Source organism: Chelmon rostratus, chromosome 16 (assembly GCF_017976325.1).
Source record: "Chelmon rostratus isolate fCheRos1 chromosome 16, fCheRos1.pri, whole genome shotgun sequence".
NCBI classification, from domain to species: domain Eukaryota; kingdom Metazoa; phylum Chordata; class Actinopteri; order Chaetodontiformes; family Chaetodontidae; genus Chelmon; species Chelmon rostratus.
The window spans coordinates 2,315,232-2,334,309 of NC_055673.1; the positions used below are offsets into that span (position 1 = coordinate 2,315,232).

Genomic DNA, 19,078 nt, shown 5'->3' on the forward strand with positions numbered 1-19,078 from the left:
TTTGATTTTTCTACCACCAAAATGTGATGAAAGATCTTTCAACCATTCCCACATGTTATTGACTCACTGGAGCACTGAATGAGCTACAACCAGTGTCAGGAAGGTTATCTTGGCTATCAGCTGTTATTATCAGCCCACTGACATTTTTTTAAAGTAGAACAGGTGGTGGCAATGCGGTTGAGTAGGAGTTCATCATACGGCTGATGTGGGCGTTAGAGATGCTGCAGAATCAACCTGGTTTTAAAGCATGGAAATTTGATGACAGCTGATGACATTCAAAAACAGCAGCTGCTCCTAAAAACAAATGTTTTTGCCATGTTTGCTGTAATTTTGTTGATTTTTATGCTAATGTTACGCTGAGGATTTAAAGCAATGCAACATTAGTGCCAAACAGACAATTAATATCATCATTCGTTGCACGGAGGAAAGCGTCAAGACTCTACAGCCAAGCTATTGTGGGCTAACATGATCAAAATACAGCCTCAGGCCGAGTGCTGATCATCAGGCTAAAACAGCATGAAGATACACAGAAACACTCCGTATCCTGCCTGTTGAACCATGTTGTGATATTTTTGACAGCTCTTAAACACATTTTGACATGTTAACACTCATGAAGTAAGTCAAGAGCACTAAATTGCTCATTTGAGAACATCAACTTGTTCATGCGAGGTACAAATTTAATCTGAGAGTGTGACTCGGCGACTTGTGTGCACATGATCCTTGACATCTGACCAAATCTTGTGTAATATATCCAGCTGTCCAGATATTTCACTCTGGACGAAGGTGCAGGTCTGACAGACAGACAACCGGAGCTGCCATCCTCAGCTATATTGCTCCTCTTTATTGCGGTGCCAGTCAGAGTTTTACTTTCAATACAAAGGTCCTGATTTTCCAAATAATCAGATCTTATCAAGTGAGGCCAATTATTATAGTCCCAAGCTCAAGGTTTCTGATGACAGTCTAATAAACCGTACCATCCCACCGTCTTTGATGCCATGTTGCCTGCAGTTACTGCTACATTTCAAGCCATCTCACCATTGTTGGTAGTTATCAGCTGTAGTTATTGTAGCTAATCTTAATACCTGCTAAATAAACCAATAAACATTTCCAAGTTATCAGCTGTCACTGACTTTCACAGCAATCACGCTGCCTTAGATTGGCAGTTTGGATCCCTACGTGGCAGCCATCTCTTCAGTGCATTCTGGGATTTAGCTAATTATTACCCACAATTTCATCTCGCAGGTAACAGGTGAGTTTCTGGAGGTGAAGGTGCCAAAAGCATCGTCATCTGTGGTTTGACAGACTGACAACACAGAAACGTGAGGTTATCTTCACGTTCTGGCAATCAGTTACTGATCCATCGCTCGCACCTAGTCCAGAGGTCACTGCTCTGATGCCATCTTTGTCCACAGCTACAATAACGTGCCGTCTGTCTGTCATCTGTCTTTCTGTCTGTTTGCTGTGAGAGTGTGACCGCCACCTGCACCGCAGCCATGGGTCGTATGAAGGAGCTAAAGAAGAAGGACATCATTGTGAGTATCCTAATCCGCCACGATGCTCGCAGACCTTTTAGACTTTTGCACTGAATTCAAGTTTAGGAGTTGAATAAGATGCGAGATGTGCTTTGGTAGGTATAGTTTTTCAACCGTGTCCATGTGCATGTAGCCATAGATTAAATTTCAGGACTATAGCAGGGACTGCCCTGATGCAGGGCTGCACAGGTTCATAATGGACCCCAAACCCAGGCATGTTGGATCCACACAATCATAAGAGTAATTTAAAAGGGTCACTAATGTAGAGAATACTTTTAAACATAATAATACATCATAAGGCAAGTGCTCAACAATCCCACATGCACAGGGACTAGAGTAGTTAGTTGTGCTTGTTAATATTTATTTGGGGCGTTATGGGATCTTTACAAACTAGAAGATGAACAGCAGGATTTATCCTCTGTCATGCTATGTGTATTTTCATATCACAAAATGACAAAAACATTATATGATTATAGAATCAGTGTTGTGGATGAAATAACTATTCCCACCATGCACACCTGCAGTCTTTAGGATGCTTAACACCTGTTTGTGTGACTGGTGTGATTTCAGTCCAGTTTGGCAGCCAGTTTCAGACATGTTGATGTTGAGCTGGTGTGTAAATACTCCACCATATTCATCGGTTTATCGGGCTCAGACTAATGAATTTGTCACCTTTTAAAATATTTTTATGAAAATGTCTTGGTGACAAATGCACAGATGAGAAAACAATGCGACTTCATTTCTGTTGTTGGAGATAAAAAAGAATTAAGAACCAGCACATATGTGAGCAATTCCTGCAAGTCCTGGAAACTCTGATTATAATTGCTGCTCTTCCCATAAAGGTAATTAATTGATGCCAATTGATCGTTTATCTAGAAATCAAACATCCAGAGTCTGATAAATTGTTCAGGGTCAAACAGCTGCAAATAATTCCTTTGAGGAATCGGCTGTCAGAGCGCCACAGGAACGGGGGGGGGGGCTGTAGGACTGACATGCCGGAGCGGCACAGGAATGTGAATGTGCGTTGGACTAATAGATGTGTTATATAACACATCTCTGTAATCAAGTGACAACTGCTGGCAAACCCTGTGACACTGGCTGCCGTTCAACGAGGCACTCCCCCCTCGCTCACAACAGAGTTTCACCTTTATCAAGGTCGAGTCAGATTATCAGACCTGTCTTGTCCTGCACACTCTAAAGAAATCTATTTTTGTGTCTCCTCTGTGTGTGTGTGTGTGTGTGTGTCACAGATCGGCGTCCTGGCGGTAACGCTTGTGGCCGTAACACTCGGTCTTGGACTTGGTCTTGGACTGAACAGAGGTGCTTTCACATGCTTCACAAACACTGACACTGACCTGAAGCGCACATATTAAACTGAATCATCGTGTCTCAGACTCACACTTTACAGTAACTGCCACGTACCACTTCTATGCACCAACCTTTCATACTTTTCCACCTACTAATTTTTATGCCTTCTCATCTCAGTTATTTGTTGACTCATTATCGTGACCAGTCATTTTTGTAACTGAGTCAGGCCAATGAGCGTTTCTTGCCCAAGGATGGCGGGAAGATTTCCACCGGCCACTTTTGTTTTGAAGACACCGACCTCCTAAAATGCTGTTCACATGTTTGCTATCAGACACATTTAATGAACTCTTTGCATGAAATGGCCATACTGATGGTCTAAGCCAGTTGCTGCCTGTCTTTTAGATAGAGTGTGCGTCAATTTTAAAAGGTGGAGGAACTTTGAAAAACTGTTGTGTAATTAGCGTTAGCCACATGCAGTAAGTAGCAATGTTCGCTCAGCTTGTTAAGCATGGCATCGCTAAGCTTTTGCGTTAGCGATGCCATTACACTGAATGGGGACTTTGTGCTTGCACATCCCTTTCACATTAGAAAAACCTCCTTTCTTCCTTTGCCATCTGAATGAGTTGACCAGCAGAGAGGTGGAGTGCTGATGAATTAAACATCTCTGGTTTGTCATATGTTAAGCTCAGTGGAAGTCATAACTCATTCCACACACAGTCATGCTGTTTCCACACAAGGTCAGAGGCCTCCGTATTGTCAAACATTCTGAATGGCTCAGCAATTTGGGTGTCGAAGCGTCCCTGGAGAGTTCATTAAGACTAGAAAAGAGCAATATATATACAGTCCATTCACCATCTACTCGCTTTTGGAGCCAGCCTCAAGTGGCCAGTCGAGGAACTGCAGCCTTTGGCACTCCGGCATTGGTTCCATTTTCATTTAAACCCTGAAGATAAATCTTTCTTTCTTTATACTTACATGCATACATATCGAAGCTCTGAGCCAAAGCTGGTGAGGTTTTCCACTCTTGACCTTTCTGCACATGTAGGGCAGTCAACAAGTGGCCAACACTCATGAAACTGTATCATGAATCAAGGAGTCAATACAGAACATGCAGTCCAGCACGATTGTTGTAGGCATGAAAGAGGCTGATCGTATCGTCACAGCAAATCCCTTTTCGATCAGCTCTTCTCTCGCCATGTTGTCCTTAAAAGTTGTCGAGTCTGCAGAGACTTTTCCAGAGAGGAAACTCGTCAAGCACCTGTGGAGTAACTTTTGGGAAATTTTTAACACAAATATGCTGCCAAGAGCTGACGATTCTTTTTTATTTAAATTGACGTAGCATGTTTTCTGTGAGAAATGGCATTTATCATGATAATAAGACACATTTTAATGGCATTTCCAATTATAATTAACATTGCTGTTCAACGAATTGCATTTGCATTTGAGAAATCACATTTTTTTTAGCTGCTGATGTGAAGAGTTTTGGATTGGAGGAAAATCCCCGATGAAAACTGTCCAAAGTGTTTTGTGGATTGTCAACAGGAAGTGGGAGATAATTTCTCACAGTGCTGTTGATTTTTTTTTTCTTTTAATGAGAAAACAAAATCCCATTCATGTCTACTGCATGGGTGTGATGGCTGAAGTTTGTCAGAGCCTTGTGACATCAATCAGCACTGGGGCTTAGTAAGAGCAGCAGGTCTGTCCTCCCTTCCTTTATTGCAGTCTCTAACTGTTTTACATGTATGATGGCCCTCGTGCTCACGCTGTGTTTGTGTCAGAGGCTCTGTGTGGGTTGTCTCGTATAGTAGTAAGTCAAGGGTTACAGGACCTGCTTCGTCATCTGGAGCAGAGGTCGTCTTGTGTCTCACAAGGCTTCCTCAGCCCCGTCCCCCAGCTGACAGTACAGGATTTTCCAGCTTATGTCAGCAGGTGACTTGCACCTCAGTGTCGCATGAAGATCTCATGAGACATCACATGAGAAGCGAAGAAAAAAAAAACAAAACAGGTGTGAAGGGTAACATAGAGAAGGTGCTGACTGAGACTTAAATCCAGCAGCATCCAGGACATGTTAGTGCTGAACACTGAGCCACTGCAAACCAACACTAACACACAGACGAGCTTCACTGACTTCTCTAATTAAAAAATGGAAAAAGTTAAAAATATAAAGTCTAAAATGTTTTGAAAACCTCAAAATGCTACAACGGTAAAACTGAATTTAATACAAAAGGTCACGTTATCTCCACAGACTTATTTATCCTTTATAGCATAAACATATGATAAATAGTCTGAGATCTTAGATTGAATGAGTAAATAATTAAGATCTGATGATATTAAGTCATAGTATTACCAAAGTAAAGTTGGGAGAGCAAAAATGAATAATACCATGACAAAGAAGTTATTTAAAGAAAAAGTCTTACATATTTTGGGATTCTTATATTTAGAGTCATTATTATTTTGACAAGTTTAATATGTGTAAGTCATAAAATCACTAGAGTGAAGCTGCAGTTTTGCAAAGAACATGAGAACAAAGCTGTAAAAAGGGAAAAATTTTGATATTTCGAAAATATTCGCTTTGATTTAGAGTAAATATTACATTCTAATACAAGTCGCAGTATTACCAGACTAAAATTGTAGTTTAAAAAGTTGTAATTTGAGAATAAAGATAGTTAAATTAAGACAAAATCCAATATTCAATGACTATTACTCATTGAATATTTTTAAACTATTAAACTTTTGATCAGAATTGTGGCTCAGCGAGGAAAGGACTGTTTCTCAGCCTCACTGTCATTCGATGCGTCATAGTGTGGTGTATGATTCCATGTGACAGTTTGCATGAATAATAGTCATTTATGTGCCTGTTTCCCAACTTTATTGAATAACAGATTTGATATGATAAACTGCGTATGACTGAGCTACATTAAAGGATAAAGCTGTTGATATTTTATACAACAAATCCCATGAGAGGACCAAAACCAGCAATGGACGTGTCGGCTGATAGATCTTCTTCCTCTGGGCCACACAGCTCCACTGTTGTCCAAAAACTGTTAAAAACACATCCATGAGCCACACTGCTGCTCAGGCTGACACCTTCCTTCATTGTGTATTAATCCACTGCAGAAAATAGTCCCAGCAAATGCACTATTCCCTGCTCTCTGTATGATAAAAACTGCAGTGAGCAGCTATTTTAGAAGATAAACATGAAAAAAAGCCTCTGATTAGACATGTGACTGTACTGTGTCAACCACAGTTCCATCTGTCTCCTCGCATTGCAGACAGCGTCCATAATTTAAAAGGTGCATCCAGACATATAAGAGAAATCCACGCTGGCTGGCGCTAGCCAGAGTAATAACAGGTTATAGGTTATATTGTCAAGCCATGACGATTGACGTTTCGACTATTTCCTGCTATTTTGAAGCTGCAGCCAGCACTCACATGCTGCCAAAAACACCTTAAAAGGATGTGGTGTTGTCTTCCAGGTACGGTTGTCCCTCACATGTCCTGCAGGAATCGATGCTCCGAGCCGTACGACAGGGACACCCCCGGCTGCAGTTGTGACGCGAACTGTAATGTCACCGACAGCTGCTGCTTTGACTACACTGACATCTGCACCCTCCCAAGTACGACACTGTAGCACCGCCGTTAGCCCCTCTTAGCTGGTTGATTTCTGACCCTAACCCAGTGTAGCAGCCCTACTAACTCCATAACTGTTCACCTCAGCCCAGGTGTGGGAGTGCACGAGGCTGCGCTGTGGAGAGAGGCGGCTAGCACAGAGCAAATGTCAGTGCTCCGATGACTGTCTGTCTGCAGGAGACTGCTGCACAAACTACAAACAAGTCTGCCTTGGTGAGAGCAAAACATCAGACACAAGGAGATGTAATGATCAGACGGCACGAAGGAGGATGAGTAGCTTATAACAAACGATAAATGTTGAGACTTTAATTTAATGGTTAGATCCTGAAGTGTCTGTCAGTATTTGCATGTGTTTTTGCCGCCCTGCTGCAGACGAGAAGGCGTGGGTGGAGGATGAGTGTGAGGACCTGTCAACCCCCTCGTGTCCAGCAAAGTAAGAATCTATCACATGATCCAATCTGTGGTGGGAAAAAGGTCTTGACATAATCTGAGTTTTTGCTGCATGTTATCGACTCCTCAGCTCTGCTCTGCATCTCATCACTGTGTCTGTATTTAATCTTTTCTGTTCCTGAATGATTATTTGTCCCCCCCCTCATAGCTTTAAGGGCCGGCAGCCTCTGCTCCTGGTCTCTTTAGATGGACTGCGAGCTGAATACCTGCAGACATGGAGCGGTCTCGTCCCTGTTCTGGACAAACTCAGTTAGTGTCAAGCACATTATGTTCTATTGCACTTTTAGTGTGGAAAAAGATGATGTCTTACGGAAAACTTAGATACTAGTTGCTCTTCCAGTCAGACGTCATGTGTGTTCTCTTCTGTTCTGTACGTCGCAGGGACGTGTGGAACCTCAGCACAGTACATGCAGGCAGCATTTCCCACCAAGACCTTCCCCAATCACTACACCATTGTGACGGTAAAGACGTGACCATGCACACATTGCACAAGCAAATTTGCTTCAGATGTACGTCCCCGGACTTTGCCTCAACTTTTCATGTAGTGCCATCATCTGGAAGCCCATTAACCACAGCTATACTTGTGTATTTAGTGCTAATCAGCAAATGCTAGCATGCTAACACCCTTAATGAAGAACACAGAGTGCTGCTCATCATTAGCATGTCAGTACTGTCATTCTGAGCATGTTAGCAGTGAGTGTTGCGCTGCAGTGATACAACAAGCCAGTCGCAGCCTGCTCTGAACCGCAAGCGCTCACAGTTTTAAATTTCAAGAGAAATTCAGTGGTTGAACAATTTGTTTCAACATGCAGCTCCTGACATGTTTCAGCCTCAGCGCTTCCAGGTGCTTCAGGCTACTTCAAACTTGAAACACGACACGCTCCTCTAGAGGCTGAGCACAATCTGATGTATGTGTAACTCCATTAATGTGTTTCAAAATGGAACGAAATGGAAAGTACAGATAAAAATATGTAGATATATACAAGTGCCAGACTGCACAGCCTGCAGGAGCTTTCCAGGACCCCCCCCTCCCATGACTTGGCTCTGCTGGCCTGACACTCGGACCGTTGACTCACTCACGAATAAGGATCACTGTGACTCACCGGATCATAAATCGACAATGACTAATCTCATGTCATACTTTTACAGGTGTATTCCATAGAGAAAAGGGCTTCTGTCCCAAACAGCTGTCACACCCTCCTCTCCTCTCGTGTCTCCTCTCCTCTCCCCTTGTGTCTCCTCTCCTCTCAGGGTCTCTATCCAGAGTCCAACGGTTTGATTGACAACTACATGTACGACCCGGTGTTTGACGCCACCTTTAGTCTGTCCAATTCTGAGAAAGACGACCCTGAGTGGTACCTCGGGCAGCCTGTGAGTCCTGTTAGGTCTGATTCAGTGAAATTCAATTCATTTCAGACGCAGGCTGGATGATGATGCATGCGCAGAACGGGGCTTTGGTTTTAGGGATCGGGGAGGGGCACCATAGCTATGTAAAAATTAATGATTATGCGACACTATTTCTATTAGGAGAGGCAATTGTTTGTTATGACAGGTGATAATTAGGTCTCATCAGGACGTCTTTGGCGCTTAGACCCAACAGGGAGATTTTGTAATCGAGGGGCATCGCTCTGAGCAGCAGCGAGATAAATCCCCCCCGGAGACCAGACACCGGTGGTGGTGGCTGATGACTCTGTTAACTGATGGGATGATGAAGCTGAAGATCTGTGAAGATGGGTGGTGATAGGGAGGCGGAGGGGTACGCATGGCAGCAGCATGAAAGAAATAAGCTGGCGAGAGAGTCTGAGTTAAAATACAGCAGCCGGATGATCAAGCTAAACTGATTATAATAAAAACAGACAAAGATAAAGTGTTAAAGTTTTATTCAGGCTACATATGATCAGCTTCCGACACCAAAATCTTGATCCAGAATCCAGATTCTGCATTCATATGCAGATGTGTGTTTATAGAGATTAATATAACATGGCTCTAGTCATTTTTAGACATTTTAATCTGAAAATGTGACATGTTATATGATATTCAGTGATTCGTTGTTGGTAGTTGGTGATACCATTTTAAGCCCTGAGAAGGGTCTGCAGCTCAAACAACCCTCACCAATACGCCTGCATGGGGTCTGATTAATTTAACTCAATTAACTTTATTTTGAAGCCTAAAGATTGCAATGATGCAAAACACGCCACAAAGAGATTTGATAAAATGTATGAATGATGCACAGCACATGAAGAGTGTTTTCTGTAACGCTGATAAAAAGTGCTTCACTTCATGTAAAGATATGTAGCTTCAATCATTTGGTGGAATAAGTGCATAAGAACAGCAGATGTCTATAAAATGTTTCTGAGTAGACTGTTGTCTTTGTAGATTTGGCAAACAGTGCAGAACCAGGGCCTGAAGGCTGGGACTTTCTTCTGGCCAGGATCAGACGTCAAAATCAGCGGAAGCTTGCCCAACATCTACGAGCCTTACAATGGGTAAGACTTCCCGTCTTTCAGAAGCATGCTGGAGAACCAGGAGGTAAACTGTGAAGTATCACATCCTGCTGGAGAACCGGCTGTCTAAAGCGACCGGCTGTGCACCATTACCAGAGAACAGGCAGTCCAATGTCCCATATACTTTAATATAAACTCACCATCTACATCACTGGGTACACCCGTTCAGCTGCTCGCAATCATCTAATCAGCCAATCACATGGCAGCAACTGAGCGCATTTAGGCACATAGACATGGTCAAGACTATCTGCTGTAGCTCAACCCAAGCATCAGAATGGAGATGAAAGGTGGTTTGAGTTACTTTGTGTGGCTGTTGGGCTGGTTTGACCGCTTCAGACACACACAACCATCTCTGAGGTTTGAAGTGAGCGGTCCAAAAAAGAGACAATACCCAGTGAGTGGCAGGTCACTGTTGATGGCAGAGGTCAGAGGACTAAATTAACCGCTCGTTACAACCGAGATATGCAGAGGAGCATCTCTGGATACGCACCAGATCAAAGCTTGAAGCAGACGGGCCTCAGCGCAGAAGAGCACACCAGGTGTCGGCTCAGAGCAGGAAACAGGCTACAACTGGCCCTGGCTCACCAAAGTTAGCCGGGACAACAGAAGATTGGAAAAACTGATTTGACTGAATGTCTCCTGCAACATTCAGATAAAAGAGTCAAAATTCGGCATAATCAGAATGGATCCAACCTGCCTTGTATCAACGGTTGAGGCTGCTGAGGGTGTGGGGGATATTTTCTCGACACACTTTGGGCCCCTTAGTACCAACTGAGCGTCGTTTAAACACCACAGCCTACTTGAACCATGCACAGGCCACATCTCAAAGCTTAAATCATCTCAACAGTCACCAGATCTCACCCCAGCAGAGCACCTCTGGGCTGTGGCAGAACAGCCAGAGTGAAAACCCTCAGTACCCCTCAGGCCAATGCCGGAGCAGCTGTCACACCCACTTGTTGCAAGTGAGATCTCTGAGGCAACATCAATAAAAGTGCACTGTACCGATACAGGGCTGGGCATGGTTGAAATTACCATCACGTTGCATATAATAAATAAACATAATAAAGCAATAATAAGCAATAAAACAGATTTATTAATCTAATCTAGTATCTGTTTTCTGTCCCTGATGGTCCACGTTGGTTTCGGAGTACAGATGTTCTTGAACTCTGTAAGCCCATGCCATAAACGCAGGACATTACTGTTAGCACTCCTTTCTGGGAAATCAAAGTATTGAGACATCCCATCCTGTCTCAGCTCAAAGCCCATTGGTTCCTACCGAAGGTGTAAATCTTTAAGAACACAAACGAGTAGATTAATTTTTTGAAAAGCCTCAGTAATTTTCTAAAACGCACCAAAGCAGGAGGAAATACTACATTTGAGCAGCGGAATAATCCACAATTGGTGCTCCAAATTAATCCTTATTATACCTTCTACTGGAGATACCGAAGCTTCCAAAGGAGCCAAAGTCTGTGCGTCAAGCCAAGATTTAAGAAAATGTGTATAACGTGGTGCAAAATAACATAAAGATACAGACAAAACTGCTAAAAATTATGTGTTTTGTTATTTTAAGATAACAGAAAAACAACACATTTACCCATATGCGCTGTTTAATTTGTCAAAAAAAAAAAAAATCCATTCTGACACTACAGACACTTTACACTGTGTGTTGAATCCACTGTGGTGGACACACGAAAACATAGAACAAAGACATGAGTTAACATAGAAGTTAAAATTTTGCCTCATTTCACTGAAGGTTGAGAACAAAGTGAAATCACAAACGCTTGTGTTTGTGTCGAATCTGTGCAAACTTAAATACAGAAGACGCAGCAAAGCCTTGAGATGAACTGAAAACACAAACATTATGTCTTTAAAAAGCTGCTGCCGTCTCTCTCTCTGCTTTTAGTAAAGTGCCGTTTGAAGAAAGAGTCTTCACTGTGCTGGAGTGGCTGCGGCTGCCAGATGATCAAAGGTTGGTGTTCAAGTATTTCCAATGAAAGCACTCAGTATTTTGCAATAAGGATAATGTCATTCAGCAATTACCTTAAATGTTGTTTTTCCTGATGGCATTAATGCCAAATGAACCTTATTTTGTTTGTAAAATTGCCATTTTCCTCCAGACCAGATTTCTACACGTTGTATTTGGAGCAACCAGATAAAGCTGGACACAGCTACGGCCCCGTCAGCGGAGGGGTGAGTTCATCTGATCACAAATCATTACACACCATGAAATAGCACAATTAGAAAAGTCTGAAGTCCTTTAATGGGCCACAGATTAAAGATCTCCATAAAGGTTGAATTTGATTGCTAATAAAACAAATACAGTGACATCAGCAAAGTCGCCGTTTTATGAGTCTCAACGACCAGCTTGGCCGCTCGTGTGCTGAACTCTGCAGTGTTATTAAGTGTCGACTCTGCCCACGCTGTGATCAGATCAGATCACGATCCAGGCGATCATGTGAAAGCAGCTGGCGGATGTGCCCCCTTCCGTGACCTGGCACGTCTCAGGTGTGAAGCAATGCGGCTGTACGTGCTCACCTATCAGATATAGTGAGTATAGTATATAATGATATAACTCTGCAGGTCCCAGAACTCAGGAGGCAGCATGACAAACTACTGTTTGATAAAGATGTCAGGCCATAATTGACCTTTTCCCATCAATCTGTCAGCAGCCGTGAGGTAAAAAACATCGTGCCCCACCTGAAAACGACCTGTCGGACCAATCTGGCCTCACCACTGAGTTCAATTAATACGTTTTATTTATTTACAAGTTGTCAAAGCTAAACTTTGGGTCTTACCTAACGCAGTGTAGGTAGCCGCTAATGAAATGATAAACAAACTTGGGACCTGCAGCAAAAGAGCTGGACCTGAATCAGACCTGATTCACTGCATCAAACTTGGATCTGAACCCATGTTTCTGTATGTCTGTGTTGTCACATTATTTCAGTTCAGTTCTACCTAAACAGGACCTAAACAGACCATCAGAGTCACAATGAGATCATGTGTTGCTCAGGATTCATTGTGAAAACATGATGAATGCAGCTGCGTACCAGCTGCAGACCGTCTCCCTTCAAGTCAAGCACACGTAAAAAGAGGCTACAGCTGTTGATGACTGTGAAGGAAGAAGCTGCGAACTTTTCAGAGCTACGTTTCAAGTTCCACACTCAGTTCACGTGTTTTACTCAAGCTTTCTTTTAATCATTGGGTTTAACAGTTACCATGTGAACCCAAAGACCTCAGGAGGAACAGGAGCTTCTGCCTCAGCAGCGGTAATAAAACAGACATCAGATTGCTTGTCAACCATTTACCTGATTTCATCCGTTGATAAGGACTGAACAGGGGCTGCCGGTCTGTTTTCAGCTGTGATATGAACTCAGTGACTGCGGAAGAATTCATGTGTTAAGGAGCGTTTCATAAACAAGGACTGCAGCCATTTACTGTGGAGGAGGTTGTTTGCAGCTGTTAGCCTCAGATGTAAGACTGTAATGTTAACGAAGAAGTGCTGTTTTCGCTGTTTGTTTGGCATTTTAAGAAGAAAGAATAAAACGTAGACTTTAGATATAAGCCATTAGTCAGCATTAGCCATCACGCCCAGAGAATGAACCCTGACATTTCCTCGATCAGCACCAACAGTTCAAAATTATCACTTATCCTGTAAAACTGTCCAGCATTTAGATGTGTGTGTGATAAAGTCCAGCATTTACATGTGTGTGTGATGAAGTCCAGCATTTAGATGTGTGTGTGATAAAGTCCAGCATTTACATGTGTGTGTGATGAAGTCCAGCATTTAGATGTGTGTGTGATAAAGTCCAGCATTTACATGTGTGTGTGATAAAGTCCAGCATTTACATGTGTGTCCATGGTGTGTGGTGTGAGTGTGTAGTGAGTCCAGAGTTGTTGTGGTGATTATTGTTTTTGTCGCCCTCCCTGAGAGGTGTTGAAGAGCCGTACGGCGTGGGGGAGGAACGATCTCTTCAGTCTTTCCGTAGAGCAGGACAATGACAGCAGTCTGTCACTGAAGCTGCTCCTCTGCCTGGAGATGGCGCTGTGCAGTGGGTGATCAAGACTGTCTATTATGGACAGGAGCTTGTTCAGTGTCCGTCGCTCTGCCACAGATGTCAGACTGTCCAGCTCTGTGCCAACGACGGAGCCTGCCTTCCTCACCAGTTTGTCCAGTCGTGCTGCGTCCTTTTTCTTTAAGCTGCTCCCCCAGCACACCACTGCGTACAGGAGGGAACTTGCTACCACAGACTGGTAGAAGATCTGTAGCAGCTTTTTGCAGATGTTGAAGGACGCCAGCCTTCTGAGGAAGTACAGGCGGCTCTGTCGTTTCCTGCACTGAGCGTCAGTGTTGGCAGTCCAATCCAGTTTCTCATCCAGCTGCACTCCCAGGTATTTGTAGGTGTGAACCACCTCCACGCAGGCCCCTTTAATGATGACCGGTTCTGGACACAGCCTGGGTCTCCTAAAGTCCACGACCATCTCCCTGGTCTTGGTGGTGTTGAGGAGCAGGTGGTTGGAGTCGCACCATGTGATGAAGTCCTGGATCAGTTTCCTGTACTCATCCTCTTGTCCACTCCTGATACAGCCCACTATGGCTGTGTCGTCCACGAACTTCTGTACATGACAGAGCGCCGAGTTGTACTGAAAGTCGGACATGTACAGGGTGAACAGGACCGGAGAGAGCACATCTGTGGCCCCAGGTGATGGAGCAGCAGCCGTTCCATGGTCTTCATCACGTGTGACGTCAGGGCGAAGTCGTTCAGCTCCCCAGGATGTGGTTTCTTAGGGACTGGAATGATGCAGGATGTCTTCCACAGCTGGGGAACCCTCCCCTGTCCTAGGCTCAGGTTGAATATGCGCTGAAGGGGGTGTCCCAGCTTCCTCGCACAGGCCTTCAGCAGTCGTGTTGATACTCCATCTGGACCTGCGGCTTTGCTGGGGCGCAGCCTCTTCAGCTCACTGCAGACCTGAGCTGCTGTGATTGTCGTGGGTGGTGTGAGGGAAGGAGGGGAGATGTCCTCATCTGTGTTGGTGATGGCTTGCGGTAGTAGGAGAGTGGGGGCTGCTGTGCTCCGAGGTGTGAATGGGTTGGGGTGATCAAAGCTGTTGAAGAAGTGGTTGAGCTGGTTTGCCCTCCCCACATCCCCCTCAATGTGGGTACCCTTCTTGGAGCTGCAGCCAGTGATGGTCTTCATCCCCTCCCACACCTCCCTCATGTTGTTGTTCTGCATCCTTTCTTCTAATTTCCTTCCGTACTGCTCCTTCGCCTTTCTGAGCTGGACTCTGAGTTCCTTCTGTGCCCTCTTGATCTCTATCTTCTATCATCTTTGAAGGCTTTCTTCTGGTTCAGAAGGCCTTTGTTATCCAGGGCTTGTTGTTGGCAAAGCAGCGTACAGATTTCACTGGAACAACAGTGTCCATACAGAAGTTAATATAGTCTGTGGTGCAGTCAACCATCTCCTCCATGTTCTCATTGTGAGACCCCTGCAATGCTTCCAAGTCTGTGGTCTCAAAGCAGTCTTTCAGAGCCTGCTCGGCTTCAGGAGTGCTAATTGGAAACATATATACTGTATATAAACTCACACTAATGGAAGTGAGTCAGTGTGTGCGGTAGCAGCCTGGCCATGAGGACTAACGTGGGGTTCGGCGTCTTGCTCAAGCAACATTGCTGTGAAAGCACAACCTGGTGAACCATGGCTGCCCTGTCCGGATTTCCAGAGAATCGCCTGCATACGGGCGCCCGCTAAAATAGCTAGAGTCAGGCATGTGTGTTCAGCAAGCTTAGATGATGCGGGTGCAGCAAAAGCCCCGACTGCACTCTCAGTTTCCAGCTTCAGGTCGTCTGCAACTGCGTCATCTATCTGCTGCCCCAATCTCTGGCAGGACTCATTGTCCTCCTTAATCTCTCCTCCTCCTCCTCATCATCAACGCCTTATAGCGTTCCATGGAAATATCACCTTTTTCAACAGCTGTTTGGCAGGGAAGTACTGCACTACACACTGTGGCCCAGCAGCTTACTGAGGAGGCTGTAACAGTTGCAGTGTCGTGTCGTGAATCAGCTTTAGAAGTTTTGTTTCTTTAAATGCTTGATGAAGCTTGTCTCATTCACAAAGCTTTTACTCTGGAGACGCAGCTTCCTGTGTTTACAGCCAGTTCAGCTTGTGCGACCAGCTGTTCAACACTTGTGTTTCCGTTGCTTTTGCCTGTTTTCCTGCAGGTGCTCGAAATGATCCAGAGTGTAGATAAGATCGTCGGTCAGCTCATGAATGGCCTCAAGCAGCTCGACCTTCACCGCTGTGTCAACATCATTGTCTTGGCAGATCACGGTAACACACAATCTAACATCGAGATCTGTTAACGCCATTATTTAGACCTGCTGAATCACAATAAAGTTATAGATCTTATAAATTTATCAGTGTTTGTGTGGGTGGGACACATCGTTGCAATATGCCAGATAAACATCAGGGCAGATACTGACCTATGAAGGAGGCATCAGACGTGATGTGACTGATCCAGGTTCATTATTAATACAAGAATCTGTGTTTTGTCTATCACTTTCATTTATTCCGTTTCATTCTCAGTATTGTGCAAGTGCAACACTGCGTTCAGGCTGCTTTCACTTCAGTCCTCAAACTGCAGAGACTTTAAACATGCTCTACATAGAGAAACCATTTCAGAGAACAACTGGCTGCCTTTACATGTTTGTCTGCCGCGCTGTAGTGGAATTGTGTGAAGCATAAGATATTAATATAACAGCTGATTGCTGTTGCAGGTATGCAGAGCATAAGCTGTGACAGGAAGGAGGCGCTGGAGAACCTGGTTGGAGACACCAGCAAGTACTGGGTCGTTGATGGACCAGTTGGACGCATCAGAGCCATAAACAAAAACACAACCAGTGAGTAAACTCTAATCCTGCTTTAAAAGCCACACTGACAGGTAAGATCCAGGTGATAGCCCTGACCCAGGAAACACTGATCTTAGAAACAGGCTTGTGAACGGTTTTCATAACCTCCAAAGCATTTATCACACATCGAGATTCAAAGCAAACCTCCACCTATCGTCCTGATTTCATTCATTTAGTGGCACAAAGCGGCGCAACTGAAGTCACAACAGAACAGTATCTCTGAATTAATGTTCTTGATGCTCAGGAACCCTATCAGCTCTGGGCTGCACAGAGGGACCAGTCGAGTTTGAAGATTTTAGATATCATACATTCTTTGCAAAAGGTGTGTGATGTGTCAGCTTTGTGCAACACAAAATAAGATAGCGAACTGATACCAGCGAGAAACCTGAGAGGCGGATTGACCCACATAGAATTTTATCATGGAGATGCAGCTGAATAGGCGGATTAATTTAAAATCAATCTCTATGGTAGATTAACATAGTATAATATGTAGGATTGAGGGCTGTTTTGCAGCCTTATCTTGGTGCCAAATGACTCAAACCTCTTGTGACAAACACACAATAGCCTGGGAGGTCTGCATAAGAAATAATTCTAAATGTTAAACTGACAAAATTCTTATATGCACGACTTCCTGAGGCTCTCCTGAAACAACCTTTATATTAGCAGCATTTTCCTGATAAAACAGTGCAGGTGCCCAAAATAAAATGTGTAAATGTCTTACTGAATATTCCCAAAAGCGTTTCATATTATCACGGCCATCTGTGAACTTTAGATTTTAGCTGTTTGCCACTAGATTGCTCTGTTTCAGCAGTTCAAAAAAACCCAAATGCACTAAACACATTAAACAAATAACTAACAGAGAGGACACAGACAGGATAAATGCAGGAGAATGGATCAGACACAAATGGCTGCAAGAGGGAAAGCACACTAAATACACAAGGAACCAGTTAACTAATGAAAAACAGGTGACATGGAAAACAGGCTGGAAGTAAAATAAAACATGACGCATGAGGAGTGTAACATTCAAAATAAAACAGGAAACAGACGAAGCAAACCCCAAAACCATAACAGTTATCCTACAAAATCGTCAAATGTAATGTAATAAAAAGAAGATTTTTCCCCTTAGATGACATTTTCCCATTTTTTGGTGAGATAAATGTCACATTTTTATCTTCTTCACTTAAATAGAGGTCACTTTTTTTTTGGTTAAATAATCAAGGTCAAGTTTGTTTACTGTCATTCGTCCATATACACAGTACACCGCTGAACGAAATGTTGTCCTCACGGGCCCACAGTGCTACTAAAGTAAGAATAAGAATAAAAAAATAAAGTAGAATAAAATAAGTGGCGCTTTGCATCTTGAATAAGCACTGACGAGCTGTTTGTACGGGTGTATTGGTTAAGATATCTAAGTTAAACTATGATCAACGCTGGCTTTGCTTGGTGTCACATAATTGTTAATTAAACGTTTGGGTGTTGTCGTTGCTATAGCGACAGAAATGCTGACTTCACTCTTTCCCCCCCCATCTGACAGTTGACCCAGCCGGACTCGTTGCTAACATGACTGTAAGTATTCAGTTTTCTCACCAACACCCACATTTCCAACTATTTACAGCCAGTAAAGCTTGAGCTGCGGAAATTTTACACCTTTTCAGTGTAAGAAGCCCGACCAAAAGATCAAGCCGTACCTGAAGGCCGACCTGCCGAAGCGCCTCCACTTCGCTAACAGCCGTCGCATTGAGGATGTGAACGTCCTGGTCGACGCCGGGTGGCTGTTTGAGAGGTATCTATCACCCATCTTCAGCTTGTCTGCCTTCCTTTTTCTTTTTCTTCCTTAATTGCAACTTTTTCGAGAGGCCAGTTAGGAACCGCATAAAAGGAGAAAGAGCAGTGACTCATGATGATAAACGATAACAGAAGGGATTGTTCACAACACAAAGGGTTTGAGAATATAAATTCGTATGTTGTAAACTGGAAAGTAGAAATAATTTACTGACCATGATGCATCAGGGACTAATTAATCACACCTGGCCCTCGGTCTAAACTCGCCTAATAATGGAGTTTACTCCTTCACTGCCGTCCCCCTTCGACCCCTGCACACTCAGCAGTTCAGTATTTTTCAGAGACTCATCTGACTCATGTCTTGCTAAAACTGTAGAACTGTTTTGTGTGTGTGTGTGTGTGTGTGTGTGTGTGTGTGTGTGTGTGTGTGTGTGTGTGTGTGCTCACAGGGATCAAGGCAATTTAACTTTCTGCAGTGGTGGCAATCACGGCTACGACAACGATGTTGAGAGCATGCACGTGAGCACTGAGGATTCCTGTTCGATTCTGTTCTGTTAGTCAGCAGCGATGTAGCCTTCTGCAGCCTCGCTAACTGAATGTGCAGCTATCCCTTAGATTTAGCCAGCATTGTCTTTGCAGCAGGGAAATAAAAGGTCCTAATTTCTGACTTTCCCTTCTCTTGCAGGCCATGTTTCTCAGTTATGGGCCCAAGTTTCTGAATAAAACAGAAATCGAACCCTTTTCTGCCATCGAGCTGTACAATGTGATGTGTGGTGAGTTTGTGGGTGTTTCTTGAGTTGTTACTGTTGTCATAGTAAGCATCCAAATAAACGTCAGACTGATTTGTTGTGGTTTGGTTCTGGGTCCAAAGCAGAGCTAAAAAAAAAAAAATCATTGACCCCAGGACAAAGTAAACTCTCAGATCTCAGATGTTATTGATCCATTTTTGTATTTGTGAATCTGGAGTT

At 43.7% G+C, this 19,078-nt stretch overlaps 1 protein-coding gene across 1 annotated transcript in view; it reads left to right on the forward strand.

Annotated features, from left to right (window-relative positions):
- Nucleotides 1-1,493: 1,493 nt before the first annotated feature.
- LOC121619985 (ectonucleotide pyrophosphatase/phosphodiesterase family member 3) overlaps nt 1,494-19,078 on the forward strand; it is a 34,597-nt gene continuing 17,012 nt past the window's right edge. The window contains exons 1-16 of the mRNA XM_041955921.1: nt 1,494-1,536; nt 6,317-6,457; nt 6,558-6,683; nt 6,843-6,903; nt 7,069-7,169; nt 7,302-7,381; nt 8,172-8,291; nt 9,297-9,406; nt 11,328-11,393; nt 11,542-11,614; nt 15,642-15,750; nt 16,197-16,319; nt 17,863-17,894; nt 17,984-18,111; nt 18,560-18,629; nt 18,796-18,883. Of these exons, the coding sequence (XP_041811855.1) occupies nt 1,494-1,536; nt 6,317-6,457; nt 6,558-6,683; nt 6,843-6,903; nt 7,069-7,169; nt 7,302-7,381; nt 8,172-8,291; nt 9,297-9,406; nt 11,328-11,393; nt 11,542-11,614; nt 15,642-15,750; nt 16,197-16,319; nt 17,863-17,894; nt 17,984-18,111; nt 18,560-18,629; nt 18,796-18,883 (1,471 nt within the window). The remainder of the gene's footprint in view (nt 1,537-6,316; nt 6,458-6,557; nt 6,684-6,842; nt 6,904-7,068; nt 7,170-7,301; nt 7,382-8,171; nt 8,292-9,296; nt 9,407-11,327; nt 11,394-11,541; nt 11,615-15,641; nt 15,751-16,196; nt 16,320-17,862; nt 17,895-17,983; nt 18,112-18,559; nt 18,630-18,795; nt 18,884-19,078) is intronic.